This window comes from Ammospiza nelsoni, chromosome 15, assembly GCF_027579445.1.
Source record: "Ammospiza nelsoni isolate bAmmNel1 chromosome 15, bAmmNel1.pri, whole genome shotgun sequence".
NCBI lineage: Eukaryota > Metazoa > Chordata > Aves > Passeriformes > Passerellidae > Ammospiza > Ammospiza nelsoni.
In genome coordinates, this window is record NC_080647.1 from 6,527,737 (window position 1) to 6,552,483 (window position 24,747).

Here is a 24,747-nt window from a genome sequence, read left to right on the forward strand (position 1 = left end):
GTTACTACACATCCAAAAATGGAACATACATTCCATATTTCCTTCTATAAAAGCAAGCAGTGCCAATGCAAAAGGAAATAAGCTTTCTGTTTTGAGGGATTTTTCATGGAAGCTCTTCTCCTTTCAAGTATTTTTAGAAATGCTTCTTTTACCCAGTAGTTAATTAGGCTTATTTAGGAAATTCTGAGTGAAAGGGATTTGTTCCTTTATTACTGCATTTAGCTGAGTATGAAATTACTTAAATTACTGTATTTTCTATTGCAAACAAGCATAACAGTTCAAATAAGGATGTGCTGGCACATACTGTGCCATCTGCAACATTTTTTTACTCATTGGAGAAAGTGCATTTGGTGGGTAAAATCATGTGCTGCTACATCTACTACTACAAGACCTTGATCAGCTGTAGTTACTGCTTTGTGTATCTGCCATTACCCCACCCAAAGAATTTGGGAGTTTTTCAGTCAATCAGCTAAAAAAACCCCAAGAAATAACTTGGACAGACTGCAACAGTTGTTTTGAGCAAAAAAGCTTTTTGGGGGTCTTGTCTAAAGAGGGTTGAAAAATAAAAAGCTAAAAACAAATAATCCAATGGCTCTCAGTTTTATTAAATAAGCAAAAATTTTTATATATATAAACTATAACATATTTCATATTATTAAATAATTGTGCAAAACATTTACATAGAGCAGGAGGGGAACAGGTGATAGCCTATACTTCTTTTAGATTCTTGCAATTCTTTTAATACATTTACAAACTTTAAATACAGACCAAAATCAGCAATATTGTATAATGACTCTTGAAAGGCTAACCAAACACTGGCATAAGAATAATTTATGTGATGGTGCAATTGTATTTTTCCAGTTGAAATATTGCAGGGAATACACTTAATGAGGGCTCTGTCACACAAACAAGCAATAGGTACATCAGGAGTGTTAAAGCTGAATGCTCACCAGAGAGGTAACTGGGACAGATGCTTCAGGTAAACTTTTGGCAAGTCAAGATCAAGTAATACTTCAACTTTGGAACAAAGTTTCACAGAAATGTTGCACATTCCTTCCCCTTAGTGTGGAGTTATAAAAATTACAATAATCCAATGTTCCTGTTTGTGGATTGATATAGATCAGGTATGCATACAGGTCATCAAGTATTTTTAATTTTAACAAAATGCCAAACTGCATAATTTGGGACAAACTGGCATTAGAAGTATGTAGGGGAAAACTCACCTACTTAGATGTTTTTGGTTTTGTTTGGTTTTTTTTTTCAATGAAGCTCCTTCTGCTTGTTCTAAGCAACCATACTCCACACCTATTTTTAACTTTACAGCTAAAGCATTTTTACAAAAGCTAAACAGACTCATGCTAGTAAATAAATTACATGCTGCAGCAACTAGAGCAGTGCCCACTTACCACTACAGAGATTTAAGAATACCACATACTGGTTTAACATCCATTTTCACTCATTTTGTCATTAAGACTTACATTATATTTGGGTCAACCAAAAAAACCCAAAGAGATTTATAAAATTTTACAACAATTAAACAGTAATGTTTAATTCTACAAATGAATAAAGCCAACTACTGCAGCTCAATATGACAACAACAGGACTAACAGCAGTGAAATCATGTACAATTTACTATATTACTGACATGTAATTCTTACAAAAAACATGAAATAATTTAGACTGACATCCCATAAAGCATTTGGTTTTTGATTGATGAATTTAAAGTTACACACTTTTAAGTGACAAATTATGTGAAAGTAATATAGCTGAAGATGAAAGAGAAGTAAATCAGAACTCCCAGAGAATGCTCTGGCCCCAGTAAAGCACTAAAATCTACTGCTCAACTCTTATCAACTGCAGTAGTCCATGATTTTACCTTCACACTTTTTCCCCCCTCATCTAGAATTGTTTTTTCATGGATTTTATTAAAATATAGTTTCTAGAACTGTTCTTTTACAGTTTTAAAAACATTTAAATACCATGCTCTAAAAAAGAGCATTTATACAAAGTCTTATATTTACAATATAGACAGCTATGATCAGGTGTTAATAAGATCAACTCTTCCATGTAAGAAGAAATCCAAGCTTATGCGCTAAAGATTAATGAACGTGTCAGTGTCCTGAACTGTCTTGTAAACATAGCTGAAAACAGGTGTGGATGACCAAATTATCACTTAAAGTAGTTGATCAGGAAAGACTACATCACATAGAAAAGTTGCATTACCTCTAAGGAGGACTAAACAAGCACAAAATTTGCAGGTTATTTCCACAAGGCTGCACTGCCAATTCTGTAACTATGCATGAGAGATGCCAATAGCTTCTCAGAATAAGACAATTTGCCTCTGAAGTGCCTTAGGGAAATAGTATGCTGGGTTTGTGTTCTCACAGCATTCCCAATGTTTAAAAAGGAATTCTTCCATCAGTAAAACAAAGGTTAGTGAAAATTAAAATGACTGGACAGATCCAACAAAAATGGATATCTCCATAAGCCACCCAGCGCTTCATACAGAAATCTCTGTTGAGTTTTCCACATTAGAAAACATCAAAAATCACCTACTGATCCTCTCTTAAAATAGCTTATCTTTATAAATGGAGAAAAATGGAACAAACATTTTTCTGCATACAAATATTTAATTCCATGCAAGATGGAAAACATGAGTGCACAATAAACTTCATCTCATACCTAAATAATTTATAAATTAATTGGTTAGAATAAAATAGGGTCTATAGCAATTACTGTTACATTTTAAACACATGCAGATGAGTTAACAGCAACATTTTTACATAAAGTTTAGTGCAAGAATGTATCTGCTTAATAAATAGACTGAAGATACCTATGTAATGCTTTGAGGTGTACACGCAGTATTTGTGCACATAATAACCTGGTTCTCAAAAGTTGTCCCTGTTTGTCTATAAACTACAAGTGCCCATTTTAAATAAAAAAATCCATAATTATTCATGGGCTACTTCCCTGTGACACATGGTGTCACAAACGTTGTGGTGAAAATGTAATACTGAAGTTAATCTAGAGATTATTTTTTTTATACACAGTTTTTATACAATCAAGAAAAAGAGATACAATTTGTATCAACAAACAAAAGGTCATTTCTGGTTATTTGAGGCATTGCTCTCAGCTGCTTATATCATGCAAGAGAAGAGAATAAGAATTAATTGCAAATTAAAAATATGAAATGTTTTTGAAAACCGGTCAAGAGTTAAATCTGTTTTCCCCCAGCTGTTATAAGTGTCTGAATCATTTTCCCCACTAACAGAGAGAATAACCAACTAATTGAAACTTAAGTTATTTGTCAGTACAGGATCACTTTCAAATGACTTCATTTCAGATACATAATGACATAGTCATTATATACATCACCTGTACCAACACAAGAAAATTTATCCTGTGTGAAATGGTACAGTTATCAAATGTCAGTAAATTAACTGTAGTTGCACCCATAATTGTGGTTTCTTGTTGGTTCATTTGGTGGGTTTTTTTTATATGACAGGAACCTATTTTGCATGTGATAAAGAGCCCACAAGATTTTCTGAATCAAACCAACCACTACAGTAACACAAGTGGAGGAAATGATAAACTTTGTTTCTCAGACAAACAGATAACTAGAAAGCAGCATGCAAGCCATTATCAAAACACCAGAAACAACCCTGACTGCAGCCTCACGTTCTGTGTGTTTCACAGTAAGAAACATTTAGGCAGTGTCACACCTTCTCATGAAGAAACAAAAGGCCATAAACCAGGCCTTCTCAACTTTCATGAAAAAAACTACAGTAGAAGTCAACAAGTCCTAGCTCGAGACATGTCGAGTTAGTCATGGTTCAAAATGTTGAAATATACAGTGGATTCAAAAAAGGGCGTACAGTCAGTGCAGCTTAAAAAAACCAATAAACGCCTCTTTTGGAGACATTTAGCTACAAAGGTTCCCACCCTGAGCAAGATACCAGTTGCGCAAACAATGCCACACAAAATTAGCTCACCTGTTGAAACAGGAACTCTAAAAGCCTTCACGAGGCAAATGCACACCTTAGCGTGGATGTGAAGAGCAAAAACCAGGACAGCTCTGCCACAAACCCAAACTGGAGCATCTCTTTGCAAGCAGCAGCCTTCCCCCTCCACCCTTTCTGAAGATGATCTTGTACAGCCACCTTGAATGTCAGGCTCACTCAAACACCTTCCTCGCTCCCAGAGGAAGGGCTGCAGGTACTGATGAACTTCCATGTTAACATCCAGTTTTTGCTACTTCAAGTTGAGTAATCCAGTTTACATAATACTGACAATTTATTTTCAGCTTGTCTAGTTATTTGGGCCAGCAGCTGCTTACTGCACGTTTGAGAGGAGATTCTGGAGAGAAGCTACAGTTAAAGTTTCAGTTTACTGAATGGCACTCATGCCTTTACATTCTTTAATGTTTTGGTCCTAATTTAATAAAGTATTTGGCTTCTGTTGGATTGAGCCAACATATTGAACAATGTAATAATAGTTATTCAAACTCCTGAGGGACAGATCTGAAATTTAAGTATCAACAACTAAGTTGACATTGAAAACCTGAAATCAATTTTTCCTTTTATAAACAATTTTAATTTTTAAATTTACCAAATTTACTTTTTCTTCACTACTTAAGATGCCACTAGGCAGTGTCAAATGACAAAGCTGAAACCCTAAAAGTCATCTTGGTGTGTATAGAGCATACTTTTAGAGGCCGATTAGGTATTTATAAGCAAATTGTAAGTGTACACTAATACATGCAATATAATTGCTAACACTAATTTTGTAGTAACAGCTTTGAGACACTGATTGTGACATTATAGTTCTTAGTGAGCTATCCATGCAGCAAGGTATGCATTTCCTATAAAATACTATTAAAAATCCCTATATTTTAAAATCTTAAAATTTGCAATACAATCAACTTTTATATAGTGCCTCAGCATATATATGATTGCTACTGTGTACAGAACTTTATACTATCTTAGTAGAAAATATTTACAATAGATTAGCCTCTTCCTTCACGTAAGTTTTCCTCTGGGTCCTATGTGCTGTACAGGTTCAATTATCCAAAAGAGGCTGTACTGCTCTAACGCCCTGTTCTTAATTTGGCAACAATCATAGCTGCCAGCTGTTGTGCATCTGTCATGTGGGGATTCTTCTCCATCACAGAAAGGACAACACTTGGAGGGAAAATATTGCAGAGGTTCTTGTATGTTTGATACTGATGTTCTGGGATGATGTGAGGTTCCCTTGGCTCACCACATATCCCAATCCAGGGATTTCTCCAGAGCTGTTCCATCTTCTCAGGCATGCTTCTAACCATGACAGGTTCATAACATGGCTGCATGAGGTTGTTACTCAGTGGGTAGGAGTGGTAGGTGTAGGAGTCTGATGCACAGGGCAGTGGGTCCCAGCTGGCGTGCTGCTCCCGACACAGAGGTGGCCGTCTCTGCCTCGTGGGGTTACTCTCATAAAGCCGAGAGTCAGAAATGCTGTCCATTCTGGTCATCACCAAGGCACGGCTTGGTTGTGCAGTTGATGGATGAACGTTTTGAGGCACAGGGTATTCTCCTGGACAACTGGACCGTGCTCCAACAACTGGATGCTGGGCATGTAGGCCTAAGTGGGAAACTGACTGTTTGCGAAGGGATTGCTTAGGCTCTTCGGGTCCGTAACTCTGACCTCTATTTAAGGCTTCATGGTAACCATGAGGGAAAGGCTGAAGACGATTTTTCGATGGCAGTCTGTGGCTCTTCACATTGTCTTCTGGACTGGCATCTGCTACACCCAGATACAAGTCATTGTAAGAGGAATAAGAATCATTACTTGTATGGCTTAAGCAATTGTCAGGACAGGGGCTTGAGTTTCTAGAATACATCCCCTGGTCCATATCAGCCCCGTAATAATCTGAGTTACGGATACTACTTATGCTTAAGTTGGAGAAATCACTGAGTAAGGAGTAATAGCCATGGTCCCCCAGCGACTCATATTTGGGATACTGGTCAATATAGCTAACTGAGGTGCCATGGCTATTGGTGACTAGTATAGGAGGATATTGCACACTGGACATATGTTCCAGTGAGGATTTCTGATGTACGAACTGTGAGGAACCTGGCACCGGACTGCTTGCAGAACGAGTATTTAATGCACCAGCTGCATGGCTTTTTGGTGGAGGGAGCGTTGGTACACTTAATGCAGAAACCAGAGACGGGACAGAGCTGGCCTCGGACTTCCGGGCTGCTGATAACTTTTCCTCAGGCTCCACAGCTACTGACCTAATGCTTGGATCTGACTGACGTTTTGGGGCAATGCGTTTCACTTCAGAACTGATTTCTCCTTTGGAGCTGGATGGCCCTGTGCCACATTTGGCCAAGGCTCCCTCACTCATAGTTTTCACAGCAGATAATTTGGCACTTATTCGAAGCTCATCCGCTACTGACCTTTGAGGCTGGTTTGCACGTTCTGGGTGGTAATATTTACATTTGTGCCCATAGGTGCACTTTTTACCTGAAAGAAAAGGGTTTTCAGGTTAAATAAATCAAAAACTCATTCATATCACCATTTGCTATCTTTTTTCTTTACATCTTTCACCACTTGGCAAAAGTAGTATTTCTATATTAAAACTCTAAGGATAATGACATATTTTTTATATATGCAGGCAGTCACAGACTCTGCTGTCTGCATCCATGTCTATCTGCATCAAAGGCAAGACAATTTTTTTTCCTACTGACTTATGATTTCAATCATGACCACATACACACAGTGCTATAAAAACAAATCAGCTTTAACACGGTTTTATAAATTACAAATCTCCTCCCTTAAATACAAACCAGAATAAAATAGCAAAAAGCTGTATTATGCACAAGGTGTATCTCGTAATCCTCAATTTTCTGCTACACTGTTTTTATAAATATGTGCATGAGGGGTATAAAAGCAACGTTGTGCTTGGATGGAAACATGAAAAGTAGTACATTTTGTTCTGATAATGACAAGATGTTGATTGCTAGCTTCACCTACCTTTAAATGCAACAAATCAATCTGACTTGGGCACTTACCATAAGGACACGGTTGTTTCTTGTGTTCAGGAATAACTGGCCTTTTTCTTAAGAAATTTTCAAGGCTTGGACCATGACGTCCTAACGGATCATCTGGAGGCATAAATCTAAGGGAAAAGAAATTAAACATGACCAGTTTTTCCTGAGAATGCTGAGCTAGTAAATTCATTTACTATTGAAGAAAAAACCCATACTTGTCATTCACAAAAGAATACATTAGCAGCCGCTCCTCTATGAACTTCTTCCACTCTGGCTTTTCATTCTGAAGATCCCGATAGTTATCATTGGACACAATGATGCCATCTGAGTCAAAGGCAAGTTTTACTATGAATCGATCATCATAGCAAACCACTCTTCTTCCCTGAACTCTTCGAGATGGGGTGAAAACAAGAATTTTTTCTTTCTCCAATTTACGCAAGATTTCTTGATCTGTAAAATAATTTTAGTTGAGCAGTTTTTAAAAACTTATTAAAAGAAAGAAATGCAACCTTTGCATTATGAAAATTCTTGCCTTTTTTGTCTGACAAAGTATCTTGCAATTATATTTATACACAGTCCTCATTATGATTAAAAACCACCTAGATGTGGATTTTATTCTGAGGTTTCAAAGCACTGAGTAAATATTCAATATGTGAACTTCATAACCACTCTGTAGCCATGTACCTTTACTCAGTCGTCCTGAACACGTCAGAAATTCAGGTGTTACTGTATTACTGTATTACTGTATTACAATAGCCTAGAGTAGAATGCAAGGACTTTCTATAGGTAAAAACACATGCTGCCTTTTCAGTGTTCAAGATAACCCTACTAACTGAGTCCCTGGCCTGTTAATACTTATTTCATGCTCACCCAGCAAATAAGATTCAGTTCCTGTATGTTCAACATTTGTGAATGGGAAAAATTCAACTGCTCCTTCTCAAAAGTGTTGAAACCACCCAATAATGTTACAAAACCCACATCATTGTTAACACATGCAGATATTTAAATGCTTGTTTCCCAAACAATGAAACTGTTGTGTTTTCAAATAAACAGTTGAGTGCAACATCACCATCACCACATCCACAGCCCAGTACTGGGACCCATCAGAAACATGACAATATTTTTTTTTTCCCTTTTTAACCAAGGGGTCAAAGAAAATCTTGGTGTTACCTGTAATTGGTGCATCAGGTCGAGACTGTTCTTTTCTCCATGCAGGTACAAACACAGTGATATCTTTATGTCCTTTTTCCAGAAACCAATCAACAGCTAGTTGAATTCCCCGGCAGGAAAATCCTTCTTTGTTCCCATGGCTGAAGAACATACAAGTTTTAGAAACAGCAAGGACAAAAGTTACATTTGGTTTTGGTTTTTGTTGTGGTGGTTTGGTTGCTTTTTTCTTCTAAAGCTGCCACGGTCAAAGGACATAAGGAAAACAAAGTCTGTAAAGTTTTATTAGGCCACCTTGCATAATTGGAAAAAGACAACTGTACTGAGGTATTCAGGCATCAGATTGCAACAACCATGCTACTTAAAAGTCTATAAATTATGCAATTTTACTATCCCCAGAAAAAAAGTAAGTAAACGGGAAGTTTTCAATTTTTTTTCATTTTATTAGCTGGCCTAATGAAAAATATCACTTTCCCTGACAAACTGAGTTCACCTTAAGTAGCACCATAAAATGCTACCACAAGAAGAGGAATGAACAATGCTGATTGCCATGGGTGATAAGTGCTTTTAAATATCTATATTAATAAACTATTTTCCTCTGATACTAAATGTTCTTCATTTTTATTAGAACTTCTTAGAGGAACGAAGTAATTGTGTAAAAGTTGTTTAAGTCCCGTCCCCATCAAAAATTTGTTTTCTGAAACTCAAAGGAGTTTCTAAAACAGCATACAACTCCCTCATAAAAAAATCACACTTACTCAATGATAAGCAATGGCTAGCTGAACTCTGTATTCTACAGACATGTTCAAAAGTGGTATGGTACAGGTATCTCTTGGGTTAGTGTTGACCGAAGCAGCCAAGTGTACATAGAATATCCTGAGTCACAAGGGGCAAGCAGCATAGCCATGCTGGTCAGCAGGTTTAGCTCATGTGTTATCTCTGTTCTGACACAGCTGAATTGCTCTGAATACTGATCAGGCTCAATCACCAAGAGCTCAAATACCATGAATTCACTGCATTTCATTACCATCCACTGCATGTCACTTTAGAAAGAACCAAGATTTCCTACTGTACTTGGTTACTTTCCTTTAATGTCCAGAAACAATTTTCAGTATTGTTCAAGGACTTCAAAATACTAAACCCACCCACACAAAAGCACACTACAAATAGATTGCTTGAACAAAAGACTTGAGGTGAGAACTTGGATTTAAAATGAGGGCAGGGGAACTGGAATATGGATTACGTATAAAGGAGTAACAGCATAATTAAAAGCCTTGACTAAAGAGTCCATAAAATAGATGCATTATCAGTGTAATAGTCTACATGACTTAAAATGACTTTGCCATCAGTAAAAAGTATTTTTTAAATATTTTAGTGATTTATTATTTTCAAATATTGTGTCAGGGACACCCACCTCATAGCAACATTGCTTCCATCAATGACAATTGGCCTCAAGTTATCACTGTTATCCACCACTTCATCTTCCAGTGACAATTCAGGGCTTGTTATTTCCTTTGGGCAAGGGCCTCTTGACACCAGAGTACCAGTGGTACTGCTGGCAGTGCTTTGTCCCTCTGATTCACTTTTGTTGCCAAGTCTCACAAGCTCTGCTAGAACATCATTGATGAGTGCATCCGCTCCCAACTTATTCAGTACAGCCTGGATCTGATCTCCTGCATACCCAAGCTTTAAAGCAAAATCCATTTTAGCTTGGTATTCCTTGTCCAAATTTGTTTTGCATTCATCTAGCTTCAAGTCTTGTGTGATACTGCTCTGTGAAAAGCTTGGGCGATCCAGGCATGGGGACCGGCAGAGCGGCCGATGCGGTTTGGTGGAAACCTCCTTTTCTCTCCACTGAGCACTGCCTCTGAAGTATGGTTGCTCAGGCTCACTTTCTGAGCTCGTCCATTCCTCAGATTCAGCACTGCATTCCCCCACATCTTGCTCCACATTTCTGTCTTCTCTGGAGTGCCTCTTCTCCATTTTCAGCTTCCCTACCATAGACCAGGCCGTCATCACGTTCAGCTTCCAGCCAGAGCGCTCAGTTCTCGTTCATTTCCAAAGCCACCTGGAATTCATGCCCAATTGCATCATGTTGGCCAATTAAAAGTTTACACAAGGCTGGAGCTAATCTGCCTTGCTTACTATATTCTGGCATAAGCAACACCAACATGAAGTTCCTTAAAAAGAAAGAAAAAGAAAATTAAAATTAGGTTTTGATCAATTCTGCAAAATATTCAACTACAATGATTTTGTTTATAAGTCAGTAGATGTCCCCAGTCATTCACATTTCTATGTAAACTGATTATAATAAAGCATATAATTACACTGTCTGTGTAATCAAATAAGACTCTCTTTCCCTCCCTCAGTTACTCTACCCACAAAAAAAGGACAATTCCCACACAATAAACATAGAACTGGAATGGATTATCTCAGTAATATTTAAAGATAATAACCCAGAAAAGGGTGAGCCACCATTTTCACTAGAAACATGTCTTCTACTGCAAGAACAGCCTGTCTACACTAGGAACAACTGTGCAGTGTTCCAGTATGCATAAAATTTAACACAAACCATTTCAGCCTCCTTCAGCCTCCTTCAGTAAGGATTTACTATCAGAACTAACAAGTTTACCTAGCAAAAGTGTCTTCTGGAAAACAAACCAGACATTTAAAAAAATAATACAAGCCACAAAAGAAAATCAAAAGCATCACCAGTGTGCATATAAGTCAAAGCTTATTCATTTTTTCATATCCTTTTGGTTTTAGGTAACAAGATGCAGAAAATCACAGCACCTAATACATCATTTACAGAATCAGAGAACAGCCTCTTCACCATTTGTGAGAGGCCATCCCTAATTCCTCTGGGACAATTTACAGGTGTTTCCCTGTCTGGAAAACACACCACCACACTTTCTGGAGTGCTGGTGTTTCCTGGCTCCTCTCTGACATTCCGAAGCACATCTCCTCCCCTGATAAATCTAGTTCAAAGCTCTGCTAGTAAGTCTTAGAAAAGTTTCTTTCTTGACTGTTTCCCTACATTAAATGGTGGAGTTCTGTTGTCTATGGGAATATTTCAAAGAACAACAGGTCTAGAAGAGTGATAAAATTTGATAAGCAACACCATAAAAAAGTCAAAGAATCTCTGAGACAGGTCCATATTGGCCTAACCAACCCCCTACAATTGTCTCAAAGTGAAACTGAGATTATTAACCTGCAAAACCTTTATATAGTGATATATAATAACCATAAACAGGAAAAGCAGTAACATTCTACCAGACTGCATTTTAATTTATGCAAACAGAAACGCACACACAGACAGCTGCTCAAAAGCCTTATTTCCTTAGGAAAATGCTAATCACTCATACCTAAAAAAAAAAAAAAAAAAAAAAAAACAACAAAAAAAACAACTTAAAAGGTCAAGTTTTGAGTCAATCAACATAATTTTTAAAAAAAGAATAACCATACTTTTCCATGATCCTGGAGGACTTCTTCCAACTTAAAGAATTCTGTGGTAGTTTAAGTCCTTTATGCCATATGAAATAAAAACACAATTGCATTTGAATGGAAATTCCAATCTTGACTAATTAGGTTTAAGTTAGACTTAAAAAACATCTGTTCTTTCATGCTATTTATTCAAATAGTATCCCTCTAAATACTTAGGTATTATTTTTACAGTATTCCCTTTTCATTCCAAGTGATTTTTCTCTCAGATAGCACTAATGGCAGTATATTTACAACCCAAGTACTTGCCAACTTAGATGTATTAATAGCTTGACCTAGAATGGATTTTAATTAGGTCTCATACATAACCTTGTACCTTGCCAACATTAAAAAAAAAAGGATATAAAAAATTATTATAAAAGAAGGTTAAAATACAAGGTTATCAGCACACTGTACCCACAGCTTACAAAATATTGCAATGAAGGAATGCTGTACAATACATGTGGCAAGACTAATTTTTTTCAAATTATTGAGACTCTACTGCTTTGGCACTGGACAAAGAACAACATGATTCTGTTCATCCAAGTTTAAAGAGCTCCATTCTTCTTTGCCAGTTGTCATCTCTCTAAGCACAATGTCACAAGAATTTGGCTTTTGTTAAACTTATCATCTTGAAACCTCCATTCTCTCCCTGACCCTCACAACGCCTTTGGTGCCTCCCCAGACTGTCCAAGCCATGTGCAATCACAGAACAGTTTTTCCTTGCATCCCCACTGTGTCCCACACTCCCTCTGTCTGTGAGATGGCCCAGGCAGCCCCAGGCTCAGGGTGATGGGAGTCACCTTGACCAGCACAATTACATTCCCCCCAAAGACGGCCAAACATGAACACACACTTAAAGGAAAGCAAGCTATTACAAATATCTAATTTAAAGCTATTCCAGAAATACAGACACTGCAGCTTTAAAATTGTAATTCTCATGATGCTCGCTGCTAAGCAACCAACCAAGTTTCCTTCCTAAACACCTCTTTCAGCACAGTCACGAGCAACTAGTAGAACTGATAATGTGATTCAGAAAAAAGAGTCAGACAAAGTCATGTCTATTTTGTTCATAAGGCCCAAACTGAAAGCATGTCTTCAACTTTGATGGTATTAAAACAGAAAGAAAATATCTGCACGGTAATAAAGTACTGTAATATAAACGAACACTTGCAAATTACTCAACAATCACTATTCAAATGACAATTACTATTTCGAGCTGGTCTAGAAATACTCTATTCAAAGCCTGTTCATTTCGGCAGGACCAACAGAAATTCAGGTAAAACAATGGACTGAACAGCTTCTTCTGGTCCCTTATGGCACTGCCTTTACCCGGACTGCCGGGTAAAGTGACGGCCCCGTGACAGACGGAGGAGAAGAGCGGCTCTGACAGAGCCCAGGTGGCTCTGCCATTGCCCCGGTAATGCCCAAGAGATAAAAGCGGCTCTGACAGAGCCCAGGTGGCTCTGCCATTGCCCCGGTAATGCCCAGGAGATGGGAGCGGCCCCGGTAAGCGGCCCGGGGCCGGGGCTGCCGCTATTGCCGCTCCCCTGCTCGGGTGCGGGGCAGCCACGGCCCGGCTCGGCCCCTGCTCCGGGAACCGGGAGCCTCACCCTCCTGGGCCGCACCGAGCCGGGGAAAAGGCAGAGTTGAGTCCCTCAAGGAAACTAAAGTCACCTTTCTAGGCAGGAATGACTCCATCGCAGTTTCCACAATAACGAGTTTTGTTTGAGAGCCGAGGGCCGCCGTGAGCAGCGCCACGGCCCCGGGCGGGGGTGCCCGCACTGCGCGCCTGTCCCGGGCCGTGCGGCGGGCAGCGAGCGCTCGGTCTGTGGGACAAGCACTCAAAAGGGAAACGCATATGTAAACTGATTATAACAAAACGTATGAATTGCTCTGAATACTGAGCAGGCTCAGTCATTAAGAGCTCAAATACTATAAATTCACTGCATTTCATTACCATCCACTGCATGTCACTATAGAAAGAACCAAGTTGGCCTACCCTACTTGGTTACTTTCCTTTTCCTGTCCAAAGAAAAAGAAGTTGTTTTTCAGGCTCCCTCAAACCAGGCTATAAGTAAGCAGAGTCCTGTGTTAACCAATACCTTAGAATGGAAACTGAGCCAAGATAGTGTTAGTGCCTATGAAATGAGAACCTTTCTTAAAACCTTTAAAATATGAATTAGAAAAACGCTGGGTGATTTATCAGTTTCTATTTGCCAAAGGAATACTTTAATTTTAAGATGCTTAAAATGAATACATGTTCAAATAGTTCTTGTACTTTTTAATCTAATAAAATTAGACATGGTCTAAAGAAAGATCTGAGCTCAGATCCACAGTCACTTAAACATTTAGAGACATGTACAGTAGCATTCACAGAATATGTGCTAAGTCAAGCAGCATTTTTAACAGAAGTGTTAAAATGGCAGATCAGGCTTTTCAGTCCCTTGATAAATTAGAGCCACATAAATGACAGCATTTTGATTCAGTTTAATGGATTTTTTTTTCTTATCTTGCTATGCAATGTCAGTCTCAACACATTCCTGGGAAGTCTCAACACTGTCATTTTGATGAACAGAGAAACCCTAAATTTACACAAATCAAAGGCCTAATACTGTATAGTCTTTTATCGAGTGAAACTCAGTACAATGTTGAGAAAAATATTTTACTTTTTCTACTTATTATGGCTCCTCTGAAATAAAACACTAATATACATTAAATCTAAAGTATTAGCTATTTACACCAGCAGTGAACATCCTGCCCTTAAAATTAATATTGAAACATCAATTGAAAAATAGCCTGCTAACTATGATTAATAATAAATTTTATTTAGAAGCTTCCTATTTTCTGAGTCAATTTAGATAAAGTATTTTAAAAGAAAAACAAACTTGCCATTTCTGTTTCTCCATCTGTCTCTCCCCCTCCCTTAACCATCTTTGGAGAAGAACAATAAGGAATGTGACTTAGCACTCCTCTATTACAGAGGCAAAGGACAAAGGAAAATTTTCAGTGTTGACTCACCAGTTAAGATAAATGTAATTGTTACCACCACCCAACCCTGAAGGGGATGTTCTTCCTTGACAAATGCTGATGGAACACTTGTAATAGTAGGAAAAGTTCAGTTGTGCAGAGAGGGCTGAATTTCAGGAATTCATGCACCAGAATATATAGAACTGGGAATTATTTCAGAAATACCACTAGGCTTTAGCTTTCTGATCTACAATCTATATTGTAGTTCTTGTCTACACTGAACAGTGATCGAAAAACCCCACCCTAAACACACACAAATAAATACAGATAGATATATACATATATACATATACATGTAAATTCTAATTCTGTCAGTGTATCACTCAATAAATTTCATGGATCAGTTCAGAAAAGTGAAATAGAGCTCTTGCTTCCCAAATGCTGCAAAAACTTAAAAGTTTGGTAGTTATCCTTCCTCACCAAGCTCTAGCACACTGTTCCTGAAATCCTTTTATCATGGCTGGCTCAGTTTAAGAAAGTTATGAATGTGGTTTGAGAACAATGGAAATGCAGGGTACTGCAAATGAAAGTAAATAAATAAAATGAATAAAGTAAGCCCCTGAGTTAGCAGATCAAACATTTTTAAACATCATGAGAATATAATTGAGTGGGTATGAAAAACTAGATCCATGAAATCATGCCATGGATTTCACCAAAACACATTATTAACTAGAACCTGCTTGTTCCTGACTCTCCCTGGAGTATGAAGAAGCTGATGGACTCATCATGACAGCTGGAAAATGGATTGGGTGGGAATTTTTTGAGGGAGGAATTAGTTTGTTTCTTAAACAAAGATCAAGTTTACAGTGCACCTCAAAAAATTAATTACAGCTGTGCAAAAGGGAACAACATCTTGCAACACAAAGGCAAGAAAGAACCATCATGGCAGACAAAAACATATAAGCATTGTCATGTAAAAAAGTAATTGTGCAAGTGCCACCCTAAGGACCTAAGTTTCACACTTTCCTTTTCAACACTGCTGAATGCAAGTTACTGGTGTCTGGCTGGATTACTGAACAGGAATCAGGGAGTGACAGTATCCTTCAGCAATGTCAAGACAGCTGAATTAGATTCAAGAGCCTGTCCTTCCTTCCCCAACTGTGAAAAGTAATAAGCACAACTCTGCCTTTTAATGGTCTTTTTATTTCAGGAAAATTAGATTAAATACTGCATTTCTAGTGATCAAGACTTTAAAAAAATCCAACCCAAAAACCTTAAGAAGAACATCCCATATTTGCAACTGAGTTGCTATATGTTTCAAATTTAGATTTCATTTATTTTTTGGCTGACCTTGATGAAAACTTCCTCATTCAGATTAGCAGAAATTGTACTGAGTTACTATGTTATTGCTCAACTTCGCAATAACAAGCAAGAAACTAAATAGAAAAGCAGAGCACTTGGCTGCATCAGAAAAAAACCTCATAGAAGGTGCTCAGAACTTCATTTTACTTTTCTAGCTCTGCTCAAACTGTAGATTTGTACATCACAAACACTAGGGTGTTTGTCCTGCAAGATTGACAACAGTATGACTAAACATTTGTGGCACCTTTTATAAAGGGTTCAGAAATTAACCTAGAGAACTTTTGGAAAATGCCAGGAACAGAAAAACATAAACCTACCAACAGACACCAGGGAAATGAGAACAAGTATTTTGATTAGCTCTAAGTTGGAGAAATCATGGCTATTTCTGAAAACCCAAAATAAAATATATGAAATACTAGGGTCACAGTAGATATGGAAAATTAAATAAAGCAATGTTTTCTTTGCTGTGCAAATATGTGATTAATCCTTTGGCCCAAATCTACAGCTTTTACTAAATCTAAACTTGCCAAGAAGTCATTTTGTTTTCATGACTACACAATTTAACTCAAACTACAAGACAGAAACAACACCATAGAATAGAGAACTTGGTAGGAAAGTACCCATTTTTACTGCACTCTTAGCATATTGTGAAGTTTTGTTAAACTGAAAAGTTATTCTAAAAAACGACAGCAACATCTCAATGTTTGAGGCACTTCCAATTTACTTCAGGAAATACTTTCAGTGATCACTGATTTATGTATTGGAATATACATAAAAGCAAGCTGGGTCTAGCATATCACATAGAGAAGCTGAAATTGCTTGTGAAGGAGTCAACAGGGGAAGTTCAGGTTGGATATTAGGAGGAAGTTCTTCCCCTGAGGGTGGTTGGGCACTGGAACAGGCTCCCAGTGCAGTGGGCATGGTGCCAAGCCTCAGAGCTCAGGGCTCTCAGGCACATGGTGGGGTTCCTGGGTGAAGGGCCAGGAGCTGGACTTTGATGATCCTTGCAGCTTCCTTCCAACTCAGGATATTCTATAATTCTGTGAACTATAAATCAAGAGAGAACTGAAGAGAAATGCAAAAGTAGTATAACATTTAAGCACCTTGCCTCAAACTTCATTGATTTTGTCATACTCATAAGTATGAATTCAAAAGGACAGGATAGACATAGCTGGAATTCTAAACAGAGGAAACAGCATTTTAGTTCTTTCTTAAGTTACATGATTCCTGTTTGGAGTTAACCCAACCTAGAAAGAACAGGTAGTGCTGAGCACAAAACAAGTATAAAGTACAGGCTTTCTGAAGGGAAGAAAATGGAGTATTTCTTTTGTATTAGGTATTTAATCATTATTTCCTAAGGCAGAAAAAAAAAGGTAAATAATTATACAGTAAACAGACTTAAAAACAGGTGTTCTAACAATTATATATAGTACCTTTTCCCCACCAATTTTCTCTTTCTAATAATCTTAAGGAGCTACAGCTAGCATTATTGCCACTCAAAAGATCTGCTGTCCCTACTAAGGCAATGTTTACACTTCAGCAGACAACATGACATAAAATGAGAGCAGACATGTAACTCCTAAAGCTTATTTGTGGGCAGTTCCTTTAAACTGAGATGATTTATTTGGATCTATGACCAAAGGAATACACTAGTTCTCCTATTCCACATTCTGATAGGAGGCCATTTGGTACTACCTACTCTGCAGATATAAATGACTCATTATTGCTCTGTGAAGGGAAAAAAAAAGTTGTGATTGCAGCTAAGTCAAAGACACATCAAGGATGTGATGCATCTTAACTTATACCAATTCAATTTGTAATTGAATATTTAGAATACTACTCCGGCAGACTAAACCAAATGCTCCTTTAACCAAAATTCTCATCCAAAAGCAGCCACTGAGAAACCTGAAAAACAAAGGGTGCTCTTTCTAAAGAACTCAATATACTGGATGGACCCTCACATGCTGTGCCATCCAGGAGGCAGGATGGACTCACCTGTTAGGATAGAAGCTTTCTGATAAACTGAAAAAATCACTTTAGAAACTACCAAAAAAAAAAAAAAGTCTGAAGCAGAGAAAGACACCTCACCCAGTAAGTATCAAACAGCACCTTTATGGAAAGCAGCAAAAGGAGCTTGAAGGCATCTTGTGGCTTTATATTTTCACTCCAGTTCCCTTGCTTTTGCAAAAACAAAGTCAGTACACAGCTTATTAAGTCTGCAATAAGGATGGTGTTGGACTAAGTGATCTCCTGAAGGAGGTCCAACACAAACTAATTCTTTTTCACTAAGATTCCTTTATTCATATGATAGCAACACTGCTCATTTCCAAGGTGAAGAAGCTGGAAAGCCATCATCAAGGAGACAAGCCAAAAGCCAACCACTCTGTTTTGAAAATTAAAATGGCAAATCCCTATGCTCCAGCAAATTCATCACTCCCTTTCTAAAGGGAGATCTACCCATGGACAAGACTTGAGGGAGGAAGGTTTTCTGGTGTGATGGATTATTTTGTTTTAGGGGTGGAGTTTTTGTTTGTATTTTAAATCAATGTGTTTAAACCCAGGAATCAGAAAAGGCAGAGACTTGGCAAAGAGATGGAAACTAGTATTTGATCTTACAAAAAAAGAAAAAGCATTGCCTCAGGGGGGCAATTGCATGTGGTTTTAGGTTGAAATTGTCAGACTTAGTTTTGACTTTATGTGATTTGGCTGATGTGTCTGTGGGCTCAATAAAGGAGTGCATATTTCTTGTGGATATCTTCACTAAAGATAGGAGTCTAAACCTTTGGCTTTAACCTAATGTTCATACTCTGCTCTGTTACAGCATTCAATTAAAACTGGAAGTCATGTCAGCTAATGAGAGCAGATATTAATCTTGATGAGGGTCTCTCTCCAGATGGAACAAATGCAGAAAGGGGCTCTTAAATTCTGGCTGTGTACCAAACAAACACCTTGGCCAATGCTGGACTTTGTAAAATGCTTTAGTTCTACTGTACAATGATTTTCTGATGAAATTCTAGAAGAGGCCTACAACAAATGATGTAAAGCCTAGGTTTTATTTTGACATGGTGAATCAATCTGCTTTCTAGCAAGCCATGTCAAAAATAACCCATGAAAGAAAATTAAAATAGGTACCTTTACAAGTCAAAGATACTTAGCTGAAGTACTTATTTAAATATAGAACATATATATTTGAGTCAAAATTGCCAACTAATGAAGATTTTTTTCTTATTATAGCCATGAATAAATTGGTCACCTCAGAAGAATGAAACTACATCTCAGGAGATGTTACACTGCTCAGCTCTGCACTTGCAAATGTGTTTCATAACTCTGAAATATATCTAATGCAATTCTACATGTTGTAGCACCAGACAGCCTGCATCTGTAAAGGTGGTCATGGTATTCTTATTTCCAGGTGAAATATCTGTGATACCATGTACACATCATATAAAATATAGCTTATCAACAAAAAGGGACAGTTCACAGGAAACTAAAACCACCCCACATTAACAGATGGCAAAGCCTTTTAAAAATACCACTATTATGGCTCAAACAAGCTTTTCATTTACAATGTATAAAAATCAGCCTTCTACAATAAAATTACACACACAAAAAGTTGCTATATTAAAAAGTATATAGTTGTCCAGCCATGAAAACATGGCTCTTCAAAGCCCTTTATGCCTAGCAGATTCCTTGATGCAAACAAGGACAGCATTCTCAGGTATGTGTAGCATTACAGCCATTTGGGTTTTTTAATTTTTTTTTTTTTTCACATTATGAGTTGGACACATCAATATATCAAACTAATTTCAAATGTGGCAACACCTGGGAATTTCTTCAAAATTCATAAATTGATTTTCTTCGTCTTTCTGAGCCCTACTTTCATACCTGAACTGAGATGTTGCCTTCCTTATTACCAAAAAGCCCCAGTGCTCCTGCTCTTGATTCAAACAGAAAAAAGTTCAAGTGATAGAAGCAATTTGTTTTACTTCTACTAATTCACAGATTTATAGTAGAATTCTAAGTGTTCAAGAAAATAACATTTCAGTTGCAAACTGTACAGTGGCAAGGAAAGTCAAAACCAGCAGATGTCTACAATGGAATAATTTGCATTGGAAAAGGTTTCCAGAAAGATCAAAGAACAGAAAATCAGAACTTACCTAATTTACAGCTGTTGACAGTAAGAATTTACTTTCTTACTAGTTCATCAGCATAAAATGTAATTCGTATCCCTTCATCCATCTTAAACCTTTTTCTTGTCATTCTTTCCAAATAGTGAGTTTGGGTTAGGTTTGGATTTAGCAGTTAGATTTTCTTTTTTAAAATACCTTTTATTGCAATCATTCAAATGAAATTGACTTAGGAAGCTTTATGGATTGCTTCTATTAAAACTTGCTAAACATTAGATTATTTTAGAAGGCAAACAGATCCAGAAAATGTCAACACTGACAGGACTGATATACAGAAAACATGTGACATTGGAGAAGAAATTACATATTCCAAAGGCAGCTAAATTACTCTATATTTGAAGATGACCTTGAAATTTCCACTAACCCATTTTTCCATTAAGAGGCAAAAATAATTTTATCAGTAGCACTAGCCAAATTTGTGAAATATACCTTCCAGTCATACATACCATAGTTCAGTTACAACATTTGGCAAGCAGAAGATACATCTTATCAACAAAGGATCCTTCCTATACAAAAAAGACTACTTGACAGGCTCTTCTATTTCAATACACAAACATAGAAGGAATAGAAAATCAGATGGACCTGGAATGCTGCATATTCCCAAGCATTCAGAACTAATGATCTGCATAATGGAAGCTCATAAATGACCAGCATTTTAATATGCCTCCTATTCTTACTCCCCATTTATGGCAACACATGCTAATCACTGCAACACACTGCAAGACTAAAACAAAAAAAGTAAAACAATATCAGACGTATTTCAATAAACCCAAATAATTTAGATTCACACCTATCAGAAGACACAATCTAGCTTTTGCTGCAATTTTACTGTTTTGCTAGCTTGTGAAGTAAACGGCTCCTGTGAAATATAATTTCCAAATTATTTAATAACTATTAGAAAAACAAACAGCTGTGAAAAAAATAACATTTTCAAATGAACTGATTAAAAAAGTATCTCAAACCTCAAGCATACTGCATGAGTGAGCAGTTCCTTATTCACAGGTGCATTATAAAGCAAAATGGAAGGATGCAAGTGGCAATCATCAGGTATCCTCTACAAAAGTAATTTCCTTATTTCACCACCTTTCTGCCTTAATGCAAGTTTCCTGCATTGTTCTTTTGTTCAGACAGGGAACACCTTCCCAAACAGCGTGCTAACGCAGCCTGTGCAATCTCTCCTTGGTGTTTTCAATGACTAAATGCCGGGGAATTTCCCGGCTCCGTCCCCCGGTGCCCAGGCCGCTCCACCTGCCCTGCTGCGAGCGCGGTGCCGCAGCCTGGGCGAGGATGCTGCCGTGGGTCCCCGCCAAGGCCTCGCGTCCCGAGCCCAGCGTGCGGCTGCTGCGGGCCGGGCGGCAGCGGCCAAGGGCAGCGGCCCCGCAGCGCGGAGGGACGCGCCACGCCGGGCGGCCGCCGCTCCGGTGCGCGAAGGGCGGCAGGGGCGCCCCGGGCAGCGGCGGGAGCAGCCCCGGGCAGCGGCAGGGGCACCCCCGAGCAGCGGCGCTGCCCGCGCTGTGCCCCCCGCTAGCGGAGCGCGGTCGGACGGGGGCCCAAGGCCGCGCCGCGGCTGCCGCCGGGCCCGGGCCGCGCCCGACGAGCGGCAGGGGGCGCCCCGCAGCCCCGCTCCCCCCGCCGCGCGGACCCCGGGGGAGGGGAGCGCTCCGCCGGCCGCCGCCGCTCCCCCGCTCCGAGCCCCCGCGGCACCCCCGCGCCCGGCCGGGGCCTCACCCGCTGCTGTCGCTATGGACACCGTCCGCGGCTCCCTGCGGGGTCTGGCGGCGAAGAGGTGAAGGACGGCGGGGCTCGGCGCGGCCGCGGCACGGGCCCCACTCCGGCCGCTCCCGCCGCATGGAGGGGGAAGGGCTGGCCGGAGCGAGGGGAGATGAGGGGGCGTGGAGGAGCAGAGCCAGGACGGGACGGGATGGGGAAGGATGGGGGAAGTGCGGGCGCGGAGTTCAGCGCCGACGGGAGCGCGGGGGCCGCTGCCGCCGCCTCATCGCCGCCCGCGCCGCACCGGGCCCGCGCCGCCGCCGCCCGGCCGCCGTCGCCCGGCAACGCGCGCGCCCCCGCTGCCGCAGGCGCGCGGCTCCGCGCGGCGCTCCGCGCGCTCCCGACGCCCGCGCACGCGCAGCCTCGCGCGCGGCGGCGCGCGCCGGCCTCCCCTCCTCCCTCCTCCTGACGGCAGGGGGCGCTGCAGGCGGGAACGGGAATCGGGAACGGGGACAGGGACGGGCACGGGGAACGGGAACGGGAACGGGAACGGGAACGGGAACGGGCACGGGCAGCACCGGCTGAATACCGAATGGCGGGGCCGAGCCACGGGGTGGCTGTGCGGTCGGGCTCCGGAGGGGAACGGGAAAAGGGAGATGTGTCCCCTGGCGCTGTCCCCTCCGGCCATCCCATCCCTGCTGAAACAGCAGGAGGAGGCGCGGGGCGGGCAGATGGATGCTATTTTATTGCAATATCGTGTTCTCCCAGTTCTGCAGGTCACGGGGTTGGAGGATGAAATAAAGGACATGACCAAACGCAGGTATATTTAGGCACAGCTTTGGGATGGGCCAAGATTAACATGTGTGAGCCCTTAAACCTTTACCTAGGCAGGATGCTGCGGCACAGGATTAATAAAATTTGCAAATACTTTAGGCTTTGCGTAAAACATTGATATTTAAGGACTAGATACTTTAAAAATCTCAGGGCTAGCATCAAACTGATTTCTATCAGTTTCATTGTTGCTATACCTTCAGATTCCCAAAGCATTCTGAAACCAATACCAGCTTTCCCTTAACATATGAAATGGCCAGTGGAATTGGGGTGACCTGCTCATAGGAAAAAAATCTATCAAATGTGAAGAGTATGTTTTGAAAGCTCAAAACCCCAATGGGATACGGAAAGAATCTATTTTCAGTTCAGAAACTCAGTAGTTTAAAGCAAATTTCATGACTTGGAATGTACCACTTTGACTCATCCATTTTCTGATATTTAGGTTTTACAATATTGCTGCACGTTCTGCTTATGGTGGTGACTTGTACCTAATCAAGCAGTATATTAACCCAATTTTAGTTCTGTTGTGTGTTTTAGTGGGGGCTCTTCTCCACTACTCTTTAATCTCTAATATTTCTTTAAATGCTATTTATTTCATAAAACATGTTGCACTTTTTAAAAAATGCAGTTAGAATATTAATATTTAATAGTTTGGTTATAAGGGTCATACATTTCATCACTACGTCCAGACTTTTAGAATTAATTGCTGTAGCTGGGATAATTATCTTGGGAGAAAAAAAATTCTTCCCATTGGAATTGTTCTGAACTAGATTTGTTGTCATAATGCTAAAGTGTATGGACTGATGTTAGACTGCTAAATGGAAGCAGTTGAGGATTTTTCCATAAAAATTCAGTCTGTGCTCAATGAGGTAGGGGAGTATTTTAGGCTTGGTTTCATTCTGCATAATACTGCAACTTATTTTGAAATCTGTTTGCCTGTTGGCTCTTGTTTTAAGAAGGATCAAACAACAACAAGAAGGTTGAATTTTTCAGGATCAGCTGAAGTATTCTTTCAGATAAGTACCTTAGCTTTCTTTGAAAAAAATCCAGTTCATATGCCGGAAAAAACTGATCATTGTTTGCATCCAAAATGTATCAAAGTTCATAAATAGCACCAGAATAAATAATACATACCAGTGTGGTGATTTCAGATCGTATAAAGAACTGTCAGACCCCCTTTGTCTAGGAGAAAAATTGAAACACAGACATTAAAACACTTGACCAAAGGCATGAAGCACAAGTTGAATGCTACTAATTTGTATGTGCTGGGACTGCAAGTGTCAAACTTTTTGACTATTTTGCAGTGCTTTGAAATGTGAAGATGTAATATTTTCTCTCCTTTTTTAAAACATGGAGAGGAAAAATAACTGCTAAGGCTTGTGGGTGGGTTTACTTCCCAAGAACTTCCAACTGATTTACAACAGTTTGTGAAGTGGTTTTCTTAGTGTCATTCAAAGCAGAGTAAAGGAACAAGTTGAACTTGCATTTTCATTTTCAGCCTTCAACCTTTTAGATTAACTTGTAAAAACAAGAATCAAAAAATAGGATAAGCAGTGCAAAAATAGGCTGGGATTCTCATCACTCCTGTTTGAGGGCATTTTCCTTCTCTCCCTCTTGTCCTCACCCTGCCTGCTCTCCCTCCCTCACTGTCTTGGCAACAAGACTCACTGGCTGACTGTAGCTAACTTGTCTTCTACCCCCTCAAAACAATTAGTTCATCTATTTAAATCATGCATTGAAGAAGTCTGTCCCCTCTGAGCATACAGCTCACTTGGTGTTCAATCCTACAACCTTCAATTTTTAAGGCAGCAAGAGTTTGTAATTGACTCAGAGTACATGAGGATAAGACCTTTTATGTTCTAATTTCTTTGCAAAAGCTGTAGGGTGATGAAGAGGATGCTGGTGCTATCACTGTTTTCCTTCATCTACCTTTTTTTTTAAATTTGAAGAACGCAACAATATAGGGAAAAGTCCTTAAATAATGGAGAAAGTAAATAAAACATCTA

General features: G+C 39.5%; 1 protein-coding gene across 1 annotated transcript; it reads right to left on the reverse strand.

Moving 5' to 3' along the window:
- Nucleotides 1-584: 584 nt before the first annotated feature.
- On the reverse strand, nucleotides 585-22,102 carry ZC3H12B (zinc finger CCCH-type containing 12B). The gene is made up of 6 exons (XM_059482698.1): nucleotides 21,929-22,102; nucleotides 9,616-10,381; nucleotides 8,205-8,344; nucleotides 7,250-7,484; nucleotides 7,056-7,162; nucleotides 585-6,507 (listed from the first exon to the last, which is right to left on the reverse strand). Exons 2-6 carry the CDS (start codon nucleotides 10,215-10,217, stop codon nucleotides 5,087-5,089), a joined length of 2,505 nt encoding a protein of 834 aa, XP_059338681.1. The 5' UTR covers nucleotides 10,218-10,381; nucleotides 21,929-22,102; the 3' UTR covers nucleotides 585-5,086.
- Nucleotides 22,103-24,747: the final 2,645 nt, after the last annotated feature.